General features: G+C 38.9%; 1 protein-coding gene across 1 annotated transcript in view; it reads left to right on the top strand.

Moving 5' to 3' along the window:
* The first annotated feature begins 1,035 nt into the window (after positions 1–1,035).
* Positions 1,036–14,334, top strand: part of SNTB1 (syntrophin beta 1) — a 310,326-nt gene continuing 297,027 nt past the window's right edge. Inside the window, exon 1 of the mRNA XM_031947152.1 lies at positions 1,036–1,961. Coding sequence (XP_031803012.1) covers positions 1,304–1,961 — 658 coding nt within the window. The 5' untranslated portion in view covers positions 1,036–1,303. The remainder of the gene's footprint in view (positions 1,962–14,334) is intronic.

Raw genomic sequence — 14,334 nt, 5'->3', positions numbered from 1 at the left:
AAATTGAAATCCAGGTCTCCTGTATGACCGAGGTTATACAACAACACAAAACTGATACTGACATGAGTACTTTTTCCACTACAATATTGCTGCCCCTGTAATAATAGTAATAAATAACAATAAGAGCTAATGTTTATACAGTCATTTTTAAGGTGTGCAAAGGACTTTTATGGCCTGGCCTGGATTTTCTCTTGTAAGAAAACATTCCCAATTCCAACCAACTTCATTCAATAAACAAATTCCTCCATACACTAGAGTATGATATACTCTATTTGGGGAACAAATAGGAAGGGAGTAGTTTGGAATGGGGGAGCAAGTGTAAGATAATAAAGCATTCAAGGTAATAGAACTAAAATGGGATTGAAGTCAGGGAGGTAACCTATCCTAGCCTGGAGCACAATAATTCACTGTAGCAGATTTTGGATTAAAACCAATTCCATTCCTTTGATCTGGAAGGAGCAAGTCCTCTTAATAAGGAGAACCTTGAGGAATAGGGTTACTATGAGGACTTTGACCTTAAAGTCTGGATACTCAGGGCATCCTTTTCTCCTTTTCCTGAGAGAAGGTAACTTAGCCCTGGAGTCCCCTTGTCCTTGACTTGGAAACAAAATTTTTAAAAAGGAAGGAAAGAGCAATGTGGTCCAACAAGGTAAACTAGAGAGAAAAGCAGCTAAGATAGAGTTCAGAGCAAAAAGTCTATTAAGAAAAAGGGAGGTATAATGCTCTGATATGGGAGCAGTCCTCCGCTCAGGTCTCTGTTACGCTTAGTTGGGGAAGGAGCGGGGCGGGTGGGGTGGTGCAGCATTAGTCTGCTTTCGCTGCGGCGGCGGCAGCGGCGGCTGGAACAGGTGAGCTGCCGGTGCCAGGTCTCTTGCCTGCCCTTCTCCGCGTGCCCTTTCCAGAGACACCCTTCCCAGCTCTTTGCAGTTCAGCAGCTCCCCTCGGTTTGGGGTTTTGTAATTGGCGGCAGGGTGCTTCTCTACCCCCCACCCACACCTCCTTCTTCTTTTAGGTTGCTCCACCCCGCCCCGGATCAGGCGAGGGGGGAACTAGCCGGAGCGATTTGCTGGCGCTTGCCAACTCGTGCGTGCGGAGTGTGTCTCTGAACTCGGGGAGTGAAGTCCTGCGGCGGCGGCAGCGGCGGCGGCAGCCGCGGGCGCTGCCTCTCTCCCGAGTGTCGGCCTTCTAATTCTTGCAAGACCCCTTGGCCTGCCCCCACCCCCTTCCCTCCAGTATACCCACCCTTCCCCACTTTTTTTTTTTCCCTTTTGCAATCACATGGTATTTTAAGAATGCTGGAAAGATGGCGGTAGCAGCAGCAGCAGCAGCAGCAGCAGCTTCGGCAGCGCCGACTGGGGGAGGCGGCTGCCGGGGGCAGCGGAGCGGGCTGCTGGAAGTTTTGGTGCGGGACCGCTGGTACAAAGTTCTGGTGAACTTGAACGAGGACGCCCTGGTCCTGAGCAGCGAGGAGGGCTCCGGAGCTTACAACGGCGTCGGGGGCGGCGGCGGCGGAACCTCCAATGGCTCTTTCTGCCGAAGCGCAGGCGGTGGGGCTGGTGGTCACGGCCCCGGGGGTCCCGGGGTCGGTGGCGGGGCTGGAAGCGGGAACCAGTCCCTGGACACCCCTGTACCCTCTGGAGGGAGCAGCCCCCAAGTGGGCGTCCGCACTGCCTTCACTGACCTGCCAGACCAAGTGCCCGAATCTATCGCCAACCAGAAGCGGGGCGTGAAGGTGCTCAAACAGGAGCTCGGGGGACTGGGCATTAGCATCAAAGGGGGCAAAGAAAACAAAATGCCCATCCTCATCAGCAAGATTTTCAAGGGGCTTGCAGCAGATCAGACCCAGGCCCTCTACGTAGGGGACGCGATCCTGTCAGTGAATGGAGCCGACCTGAGGGACGCCACCCACGATGAGGCGGTTCAAGCGCTCAAACGAGCCGGTAAAGAGGTGTTGTTGGAAGGTAAGGAGTTAATGCCTCCCGGAAAGCACTGAGCACACATACACTTAAACACACACATGCACCCGAGGGAGACACCATGCACTCCGCCTCGGGGGCTGGGCCGTCTTGACAACTTTTGTGTTCCACTAATCAGTCTCACCTCCCCACCCCAGGAAGCCTACCCGTGTCAGTGGAGGGATGAATGAAAAGCCCAGTTTGCTCCATCTGACTTTCCCAAGCCGAGCTTGTAAACATCACCCCTGGGCTGGTACTACAGTGAAGGTTAGGGTCTGGCTGGGATGTGAAGAGGTAGGAATAGTGTGGTTGGAGAATTGGAAGGAAGAAGATAATTCCAACTTCTCCCACGTGAGAATTCCTACTTTGATGCTTTTGGGTCCGGGAATTGACTCTCTAGACGAATTCGTTTACAAGACGGGGACCGACGAGGGACCTAGACAGAGAAACCCCACTTCCCTTCCGTCTCCCCCTTCCCCCCGCCCTGCCTTGCTGGTGGGATTGGGCAAGGTGTATAAGTTCTTCCACTGGCTGCAGTGTGACCTGTGGAGGCTTGTGATGAGACTTCCATGAGAGACAAAGAGAGAACTTGCTAGCTAAGGCGAGATGGGAGAGTTTTGCAAAGAAAATTTGACAGTTTCGTGCAGAAGTTCTCCACTTCTGTTGCAGAGCGTTGGTCCGTCCAGTCAGTCTAGATTCTTGATTGCACTGGGTGGAGAGTTATAAGGTCGTTTTCTGCCTACATTTTTTTCCCTAGGCTTTACTAGTCATACTGTCTGGACCTTCAATCTGCGGCTAATTTCTTAGTTGAAGCTGGGGTTCCTTAAAAATCACTTCTTCGTGTACCGATTAATCTGATCATCTCTACACCCCACCCCACCCCCACTAGAACTACGTCTTAAATACCCTAGAGATTACTGTTCTTGCCAGGTTTGGGGGTATTCGAAATTACGTATGCGGGGAAACGTTTGCAAAACAGATTGCAAAACAGATAATTGTTCGTGCCAACTGCGGGCGCTTTATACCTCCATCCAATGAAACAAAACAATCTATTTGAGACCCCGTAAAATCTCATTTGTTTTAAGTCTGGGAGCGTGGGATCTGGGTTGGAGGAAGACTAGTCTGTCCAGACTCTTCTGGCCTTATGGTGGAGCTGCTGTTTCTCAGTGTGGAGCTGGGATGGGGGGGGTGAGGGGGAGGGGTGTAGGGTGAGGGAGGAGTGGAGAAGGGGGGAGGGGGAAGCCGCGGCTGAGCCTAGCGCTGCAGGGAAATAGACTTTGCAACTTATGACAGGTGATACAACTCCCTGGAATGTGATAGTCCACCTGATGGCCTAGAAGGAATGAATGAAAGCGAAGCTGTGTTGGAGATCGAGGTGTTTCTATAATTTGCTGGGACAATGCTTTGTGCCGCCTGCACTTCAGATTGCCTCTACTGCTTTTACTACCCTTTGCAGAAACAAGTCTATTTGCTTTGGCTTGGTGATTACCATAAGTAAACAGTCGAATTTTTCTTTGCCACAGTGTGTTTGGAGGGAGGGGTAGTGTAGTGGAGCCTTATCCCAGAAGACTGTAATTATACGTGTGCATGTACATGCATATATATATATATATATATATATATATATATATATATATATATATAATACACACACATGTATATATATAAAACATCCAACTGTACGTCATTCCGGTAAAATACTGAGTAGAGTAATTAACTAGAACCCTCATCTATTCCCATTCAGTTCTCTTTTTTTCTTTACACCCTTTTAAAAAAAATTTTTTTTAGACTCTCTCCTTCTAGTCTTTCTGTTATTTTTTACCAGCAATTCAGATAAATAGTCATGTAAATAGATGCTTTGTGATGTAGTAAGCAGCTGAATGTGAGTTCTGTTATAGTATCTAGCTCTAGCTCTACCTCTGTGTGATCTTGGGCTGGTTGTGTAATCCTAGGAAATTCTTTAGTGGAGTTTTAAATTGCTGAAGAGTAGCTAAGCTGTATTGATTGGGGACATTTCCTCATTGAGGAGCTTTCTATCCAGATGAAATCATTAGTCTGAACAAAAAAAATTATCTAGTAAAGAGGGGAAAAATTACCCCAAGGTCAGTAGCGTGGTCACCAAAAGGATATTATTAAAGAAATATATGATGGAGGTAGATAAGATGATAAATAGATAATGTCTCATCTGGCAGTTGGAAGGAGTTGATAAGATGCTGCTGGAGTCTAGGTAAAGGGAAGGATGATGTGCCCATCATAAAAGTTCCCTAACCTGAGAGTTTAGGTGACAAAAGTAGGTGAAGAATTAGAACTATCTTCAATGGATAGCTTGTGAGGATTTCTAGTCAAACCATTCAGTTCAGAAAGATATAGATTAAAGGGTAAAAGGTAGAATTGAGGACCTGGAGACTTCCAGAAATTCAGGAGTTCAAAATTAATGCAAAGTGATTTGAAGCTAGAGAGAAATAGTTTTAGAGTCAGCTAAGGTGACTTCATTCAGGGGGCTTTTCCTATATACTGGTCAGAATAGAGAAGTCTCAGGGTTCTGTGTACCTCTAAGAGACTGTGTGGAGTGGGATGGAGTAGAATGGAGTGGAGTAAGTAGATTGAAGTAGAGGAAAGGGAATTAAAGAGTTCAAGTTTATTAAGGTGAGGCCAACAAAACAGTACTAAACCAGGAAAGAAAGGATGCAGACTATAGAAGTAGATCCCTTCTTCAGTCTTTGGTCATTCCTTTAGAGTAATGCTTTGCTCCTTAAAGAGCTATCATTTCTTTTTTCAAAAAAACAATCTGTTGTGGAAGAAAAACAGGTCTCAAAACTAGGAAAATCTGAATTCAAGTTCTCAGTAATTGTAAGATGAAAAGTTAGAAAATATAAACCTCCTTTGGTAGATAAAGTTGCCTCAATCCAGAATTCATAGATCATAGGAGCCGGTCTTTATCCCTGTCTCTTAGAATAATATAAGGAACTTTCTTATCAAATGTCCTAAGAGAGAAAAACTTACCCTTTTCTCTCTGGGTAGCTAGTTATCATTTGAAGTCATTTTTCTTCTAAAGACAATTCATATGGCTGCCTGTGATATGATTAACTTTCCTATATGTCTGTCTGCCTAAGGGTACTGGTTAGCCAGGAATTATCCCTGGAAGTGTGTTTTTTTAGACCCTCTCCCATCTTGTACTGGCAGTACAAATGCCCATAGTATGTATACCTGTCCCAAAAATTTATGTCTCATTTTACACCTTGAGTCCCTAACCTCTCTGTCAGAAAGTAGCTAGTATAGATTACTATCAGTACTCAAGAATCAGTGTTCATTTTATTGATCAGCATTTTAAAAGTTTTTCAGTTGTCCATTTTTTACAGTTAAGATAGTTTTTTTCCTGATTCTACTCACTTCATTCTGTATCATTTAAAATAAATCTTCCCAAGCTTTTCAGAAACCATTCCTTTTGTTCATTCTTATAGCACAAGAGTATGGAATCATTGACTGTTAGAACTGGAAAATACTTTGCAAGTCATATAATTCAACTCCTTTATTTATAGATGAGAAAATCTGAAAGATTAACTGATTTGTTTAAGGTTCATAGCTGATAAATAGCAGAGCCACAGTTCAGAACCAGGCTTTTGATTATTAATTCATTTAAACATTTACACTATATACTACAAGCCATATTTCCTGAATCTTAGTATACTACAAATTCAGGGGATTTTATTAGGCACTATGTGGGGAACAAACAGACTTTCATGGTTCCTGACTTGAAGAAACAGCCATTATAATTGGGAAGTTAACTTCCCAACTAATTGTACAAGCCCAATAAAAGACAAAACTAAATGATGAAAGGCACAAGTGAAAAATGCCTTAGGTGTTCAGAAAAGAGAGAGAAAAGTATAGTTATCTCTTCCACATAGAAGAGGTTATAGGCACTCCTGAGATCTAGAAAATCCATGTAAGATTTTTTGGCTCTCCTTTGTATCAGAGAAGGTCTGAATTATTATGATATAAAAAGATAAAATATGTTGATGTAATATAATATTATACATAAATTTTATGCATTTCTGAATTTCTAAACTTTTTTTTTGCTGTCTGATGGTCGTTGAGTGTCATCTGCTGCTTCCGCAAAACTCCTCCAAAATTCCCATTTAATTTCTTTTGCCAACCTGTGACTTATTGAAATCTCTGTGGGGAAAGTCAAGAGATGGAAGGGATGACATATGGATTGGAGGAGTCCAGGAAGGCTTCATAGTGGTGGTTTTTTAATTGTACCTGGTTAGATGAATAATCATAACGCTGATTTTTCTATAACACCTTAAAGTTTAGAAAATGCTTTATATACTACTGCACTTGAAACTCATAACATCCATGTGGAAGTAGTGTTATTTTACAGACATAGAAAGACTGTGACTTCTCCCAAGTCAGCAAGCTAAACTGTGCAAGATTTTGAATGCAGGTCTTTCTGAAGTCAGCATTCTACCCACTATATCACACTGCTTCTTTAGCAAAGAGAGTAGGAGGGTGTCCTACAAAAGAGGAATGGAATGAACAAAAGTGCAGAGTTAAAAAGGTTAATCATGGCCATGGAAGAGTAATAGCCTGGGAAGAACAGAAAATTCATATAGGAAAGAATTGGAAAAGGGACTAGGATTGGAAGTTTGAGGCTACAAGATGAAGGCCTCTTGATACCAGGCTGAGGTATCTGGGTTTTTATCCTATGGGCAATAAGAAATCCTTGAGAATTTCTGAGCAGAAGAAGGAAAGGTTAACAGTTGTTTCACAGTTTGGTCTAGTTGGTTGTGTGCAGAATGCATAGAAGAGGAAAGAAAATATTGTGATATTAGTCTAGGTATCTGTTGGGTAGAACAGATGAAACCATAAATCTCCCCAAATTAGGCCCAAACCAGATTAAAATGTGATTGAGAAATATTTAACAAAATAAACAAAAATACAATAAGACTTAGATAACACTACATTTTAAATTAAGTCAATATAGGACCCACAGGGGTCATTATGTTCAGATTAGTAGTCCCATTTCTATTTGAGCTTGACACCATTGGCAACCAATCATAGGAAGACTTTTTGATTTCTCTTTTGAATATGAATTCCCAGATAATTTATCTTATGTTTCCTGACAATCCATTCTCTCCATAGTATATATTATCTTATATAAGCCATGCCATATGTAAATCAGAGCCAAAATAAAATATCCTTCATCCATTAAGAGGACTGGAGTTTTCCTTTCTAAAATTGACAGTAACTATTTAGTCCTTTGCTTCATGCTCATCTCCATTCCACTTAGTATGCAATTTTGTCAAAGGTAGGAGCAGCCTATGGCCCCACAGTGCTAACTTTCTCATGGGAATGAAAGCGTCTTCTAATTAAATTTTAGAACATTAGAAATATACTTTTTATTTTCCCCAACCCATACTGAATAATAATGAATAATCTTACTTAGGTATAGAACTAATATAGCACTCTTCTGCTCACAATTCTTCAATGGCTATTGCTTCCTGAATAAAATTTTTATAATTGCCTGGCATTTAAGGCCCTCTTTAGGCTAGTAATTATAAGATTATTATTAGTGATTAACTAAATATAGATAGATGATAAATAAATAGATCTGTACACATGTATATATAATTTACATATCTGTATATGTGTGACTTGTATGTATATATGAAGTTTGTGTTTCTATGTGATGTATGTTTTCTTTCCCATTAAAATATAAGCTCCTTGAGGTTAGTAACTGAGCTTTTATCTTTATTTATATTCCCAGAGCACACAAATGTTAGTTTCTTGTTTGTTGTCTAATGCTGTCTAACCTTTACAACCTTCTTTTCTGTTTCATTTCTTCCTTTACCCTATGTTTCAGCCGATTCCTTTCTGTACTCCTGTGCACACCATGTACTGTCCTGCCTCCATTCTCTTATTTCCATCATTTCTGATGTCTGAGAAACTCCCGTCTTCTCTATCCATTAACTGTTTACCATTAGTAATTAGTGTTAGACCTAAGGTCCCTCAGAGGCATCCTAGTCCAATTCTGTTATTTTACAGATGAGAAGACTGAGGTTCAGGAAGATTTTGACTTCTTTAAAGTTACATAGGCAGAAAGCATCAAAGGTGAAATTAGAATTTCATCCTCTGATTCCAAATCCCATGACTTTTTCACCAGCCCACAATTCCTTCTCCAAAGGAGCAAGAAAAGAGTGATAGGCTGGATGGAAATGCGGCATTACCCTTTCTATTTTAGAGTCATAACTAACATTTTTTTCCTGTAGCTGAAAATCTAAAAGCTCTTTCTACCTGAGGAGACTAAAACTGTCTGCTTAGATTGCTAAATTGGTTCTTTTTAAGGAAAGGTTACATATCCTTCTCAGAATTTGGACCCTGTTCTTTAAGTAGAGTTGATTGGCTCCATCCATCAATTACTTAATTCTGCAGCGGTGGGATAACATTCTTCATGTTCAGTGGTGCATTTTAATAGTCACCCTGTGGAGTAGTAAAAATAACTCAGTCCACAGTCCTCCACATCTGTGAGAGGCATCTTGCCCGGATGCACCGTGGGCCTGGTGGAAGGAGAATTATCTTGTGGCCACTATCAGCTTGCTCAAAGGACTGTTTTTTCAATGATGCATCTCAAAATAGTTAGTATGAGAAAAAATGATAATGCATCTTAAACTATCTCCATCCTTACCAACTGACTGGCATTAATCAGTGAAAATTGATGTTAAAGAATATTTTTAGCTCTTGCCCAGGGATCCCCTTAAAAATACTTAGTAGGATCATAGAGTTAGAACTGAGAGAGACCCTTATAGGCCATCTAATCCAACTCCCTCAGTAAATGAGGGAATTGAGCCTTGGGGAAGGGACTTCAGATCACAAAGCTAGTAAGTATTTGAAATGGATATGGTATGGCTTGGATGCTCAGGTCTTTCGGACTCCCAGTCCATGCTGCACACAGATACTGAGTGATATAGCTAACTTTTGAACCCAGGTCTTCTGATTCTCAATTCTGCATCCTTTCCACTATTGTTTCCAATTTAGCATAAAATAAATGTCCATGTGCTCTACTGTCTCATCCCTGAGTCCATGTCATACAAGAACAGTATATTTAGCTTAGAGAGGAGAAGACTTGAGAATGCCAGAGCTGTCTCCAATTAGCTGAAGGACTGTCATTTAGAGGAGGGATTCAGCTTGTTCTGTTTGTACCCAGAGGGCAGAACTGAGAGCACTGGGCAGAAGTTGCAAAGAGCAAATTTAACTTTGACAGAAGAAAAATTCCTAACAATTAAAGCTATCCAAAAGGCAAGTGGGTGGCTTGAAGAGGTAGTGTATTCTTCTATTTTGGAGGTTTTCAGGTTAAAGCTGGTTGACTACTTATTAAGGATGTAATAGAAAGGAGTCTTTAATCAATCAGCAAGCATTTATTAAATGGTTCCTATGAGTAGGACCTGTACTGGGTGCTTGAGATACAAATTCAAAAGTGGAACAAACCCTCAGGTTTTGTGTATGTTCTTTTGGAAGACATAGATGTCATAAAGGTACATTCAAAATAGATATTTGCAGAATTTATACAACGAGAAATAGAGACAGGTAGAGAGAATGGTATTTCCTGGAATTGACATGTATATATTTTTCAAAGTGACATTAAAAAGTGCCCTTTTTCTTTGAATGAGACCCTTTCTCTGATCCTACTAACATCCCCTACCATAGGGTATGTTCATAGTGGCTGCTATGCAACTCTTTTTCTGTTTCTGATAATACTTAAGTCATTTTTTCAGATTAAAAAGAGTTATATTCCAAAAGAGTTATGCAAATCACCCCATCCTTAAGTTAGTCTAAGTCAGAAGAAAAAACTAAAGAAAGAACTTTGAGGAAAATGGAAATGATGAGCTTTAGTTCAAGACTAATTTTCAACTCCCACTACTTTTGCCTACAAAAGAATTCTAGATTTAAAGTTGGAAGGGACCTGAGAAGCTATGGAATCCAATCCTCCCCATTTTACAGATAAGAAAATGGAGGCTTAGGAAAACTAACTTCCTTATATTATAGTCACATGCTAATATGTGGCTGAACTGGGTTTTGAACCTAAATTCATCTAACTCAATACACTTTCTTTGGAGAACCATGATCCCTATTCAACATTAGCTCTGTGATACTGGTAAGTATAAGAAGACCTACCAGATCCCATCTGTATAATGTTTTATGTTCTAAAGCAATTTGCAGATATATTATTTGATTTTTCACAGCAAACCTGTGAAATGATTTAAACAATTATCATCCCAAATTTAGAGATGAGGACACTGAGTCTCTGAGGTTAAAAGCCTTAATTAAAGAGGAATAGTTAGTATCAATCCTTGATTTAAACTCAAGCCTCCTAATTTCAAGCCCAGTCCTTGGTCTTATGATAAGCTACTCAAAATATGGCAGGAGATTCAAGTAGAGAGACTGTTCATTTGATCTAGATTTAAATCCCTCCTATGACAAGTACTAGCTGCATGACCCTGGATAAATCACTTAGTCTTTCCCATTTTCCATGTTTATAAAAGAAGACTTTGACCCAAAAAGCCTTTAGAATTCTTTCTAGCTCAAAATCTAGGATTCTATGATCCTATTTATTATAAATATTTCTTCCATGACCATAATCTTTCATAGGCCCATCCCTTGGTGAGCTAGGCATTTTTGAGAAATAAAAGGTTCAATCATGTAAAATAAATGAACTCATTCAGGGAACGTACTAACCAATTGGTAAATTGCCATGTTAGGACACTGGGTGGTAACTTGATTCCCAGGATGAGTGAGTTAGCCTTGCATGGAAGAGCACTCTAATCCCAGGAGGGTATGTCATTGGCTGATGGTTTAAATCACATCAGATGGTTTTCAAATAAAAGGAGCCCTCTGTGTGGGTTGTTGTGGTTTTGGAGGGCTAAGAGACATGAAATATGGTGTTATATTACCCATTGATATTATCCAGAGCCACACTGAAAAATATGTTAAGGAAAAACCAGAGTGTGGGCTTCAAGAAGACTTTTTGCTTACAGAGCAACATTCAAATTTGTTGTCAGGATCTCTAGAAATTCTAAGAATGTTCACTTTATATTTTCCAGAAGAAGCTAAACTGTTTTCTTATAAAATTATTTATATTTAACTTATTAACCAAATATTCCAATTTCTTAATATATATCCTGTATTGCCAACATCATTTTTATAGAGTTGCATTTCTATAACTATTTTCTATTTTAAAATTTTATTTTACTTTATATGTTTATTTGTTTGGTTTAGGTCTGAATTTGTCATTTCATCCTTGTGGGAGCTTCCTGACTTGGAAATTCCCTTCCCAAAACCTACTGGGAGTTGGCCTATAAATTATGTTTTTAAACAGTCATCGGGACACTGAGTAAGGGAGCTTGCCCATGATGCCATATCTATATGGTATTTGAAAAAGATTTTGAGCCTATTTCATTGGGTGAATAAACTGATTTCATTGCTGAATAAAATCACTATGACCACTCATGAGAGACAGAATGGCATAGTGGAGAGAGGGTTAAACTCAGAGATTTTGTTGTTTTCCCAGAAACAAAGAAAGGATAGAGTTGGTCCTCTATACCATCTTTCCTCACAAAAAGCATCACAATGACTTTTACAATTGGATTTTTACAAATCTAGAGGAGAAAAGAATACCCTTGAAGTTAGGCCCACCTACTATGATTATGATTTTCTTTTTGACAATTTCACATAATTCTGTCCTCATGAAAAAATATATATGTAGAGCAAAATTTTGAGTCTAGATAGTTCTATGGATAAGAAGGATGAGGAGTCTTCCACATTCCCCCCCCTCCCCAAAATTATCTATACAATTGAGTGGGATGAGGATGTGGTAGAAATTGGGTGTTTTTTTTTTTTTTTTTTTTTGCTCAAATTATCCAGATAATTTCTTGAGTTTAACATTTCCTATTGTGTTTGTTGTTGAAGTTTCATTGGAAGCTTGTTCACAGTTTCTTAAGGCAAAGATTTGCTCCACGGTTTTTGTTGTTTGTTTTGTTTTTTGGCAAGGCAGTTAGGGTTAAGTGATATGCACAGGGTCAGGTTCTCCTGACTCCAGAACCAATGCTTTATGCACTATTTCATTTAGCTGCCCCCAGTATTGGTATAAGCAAAAAAAAAAAAAAAAAAAAAATTCAACCCTAAGCCAGTAGTTCTCAAATTTGCTATGGTAGAACTCTCTTCAGTTTGAACAAAAACTTAGTGATAAAGAGTCCTAGTGGTAAAATCCTCTAAAAAATTTTATTTTAATGCTTAGTATCACACAACATAGGGCTAATAAATAGTAAACCACCACCACAGGAGAACTTTCTGGTTCCTTGGAGTATAGTTTTAGGGTTCAGTTAAAAACAACAAACAAACCTTTGGGTGCTTTTTCCCAGGTCCTTGAAGCACAATTTTGAAAACATTGTCAAATAATACCTACTACATTTTCTAATTAAATGTGTTTTGAGGCACTGACAGAGAACTGTTGGGATAGAATTAGAAAGAAATAAGCCTGATAGAAACTTTTCTGTCTAAAGCTTTTGTTTGATTTAAAAAAACAAAACAAAACAAAACAAAACAAAAACACCTGATCCTAGTAGCATCAAGAAATCAAGAAGAAATATCTAAGCCCTAGAGGAGCGTAGGAAGAACCTTTGTACATGAAAGGTCTGCTCTCCTAGGGATATGAGAGTCATTCAAGTATTTTTCCCTATTTCACTGCCTTTTCTCTCCAGTTGTATAGATTTATTTTTTTATTTGTAGATTCATTTTGGAATGTACACAAGATAATTATGTAATATCTTTCTTTTGACAGCAATCCTCATTCCCCATGCTCCACTGAGGCCAGGCACGCCTCAGCAGATCCTAAATAATGGAAGTTTCAGGCCAGGCTATCACTGCCTAACTGCCATCAAAGAATCTGGGGAGGAAGGAAACATGGCTAGTTAGATCTGAGAGAACATTGACTTTAAATCACAGTATATAAAATTATATACTTTGTTTGTAAGTCAATAACTCTCCTAATGTATACTAGAAAGAGATTTGCTTTTGAGAGACCTGAATTTGAATCCTCACTCTTCAACTAGCTAGATGAATAAGTGTGTAACTGTTCTTGGTTACCTCACTATAAAATGCTGGTATCTACTAAGAACATTATAATATCTTTGTAAGAAAAAAACCCTCAGAGTGCTATACAAATGTGCAATATTGTTATTAGGAGTTAATTTTTGAAGCATATTTTCTCTATTTTTCTTGAGAGTTTTTTTTTAAGAGGGGATATTTATATTTTCTTTCACAAATGACTTATGGTAGGGAAAAAGGAATTAATCTTGTTGTTTTAATAGTTCTTTCAACAGCCAAGAAGAGAGCAGCATTAAATAACAAATACAAATTTAATCTTTACCAGTCTTCAAGAAATGTTTCTTCCTAAAAAAAAAAAAATAGTGTATATATATATATATATATATATATATATATATATGTATACATATATACAGGGGGAAGGTTGAATGGTAAAATAGATTCACAGGTTTAACTTTACTTGTTAAAGTTTAAAAATTGTAACCTGACTGTGTTTGACAATGCTTATCATAGAATTGAAATTTATAAGTTGTCAGAAAAACACATTCTCCATAAATTCACCATTGCCTGCATAATTGTGAAACTACAGAGGACCATGTTTCTGAAACAATATTTCCATTAATCTGTATTTACCATGGCAAAAATAAATACTGTCATATTCTAAGCCCCTTGATAAATTTGTATGGATCTTTTGCAAAGAGATATAGTTCCTAGGAACTCTATAAAAGATAATTTTTTAAAAAGAGGAAGTTGTTTGTTTTGTTTTTGAGGCAATTGGGCTTAAATGATTTGCCCAGTCACACTATTAGTGTTAAATGTCTAAGACTGAATTTGAACTTGGGTGCTCCTGACTCCAGAGTTGGTGCTGTAGCTACTGCACCATCTAGCTGCCCCAAAGATGAAGTTTTCCTCATCCACTCCAAATAAGTATATGTGTGTATGTATATTTGTGGATGTATGTGTATATATTTATATGTATCTGTTTATATGTATATTGTTTATTCATTTATTAATATGTTCAACAGTCAACAAGAACTGAGTACCTATTAAGACCCAGAGGAAGACCTTTTACAATATAAGATTCTTGAGGGTAGGGACTCTTTCCTTTTGTCTTTGTATCCTCAGCACCTAGCATAGTGCCATGCACACAGTAGGAATGTTTGTTTAATTGAATCAAATGGAATTGAATTTGGAATTTTGGTGCTACCCATAGTACTTTTATAGAAGAGAGATATTCTTTTGGCACTTATCAATTAATTACTTGGCCTTATTTCTAGTC

Source organism: Sarcophilus harrisii, chromosome 1, assembly GCF_902635505.1.
Source record: "Sarcophilus harrisii chromosome 1, mSarHar1.11, whole genome shotgun sequence".
Classification (NCBI taxonomy): domain Eukaryota; kingdom Metazoa; phylum Chordata; class Mammalia; order Dasyuromorphia; family Dasyuridae; genus Sarcophilus; species Sarcophilus harrisii.
This window is presented reverse-complemented; position numbering and strand designations above follow the sequence as displayed.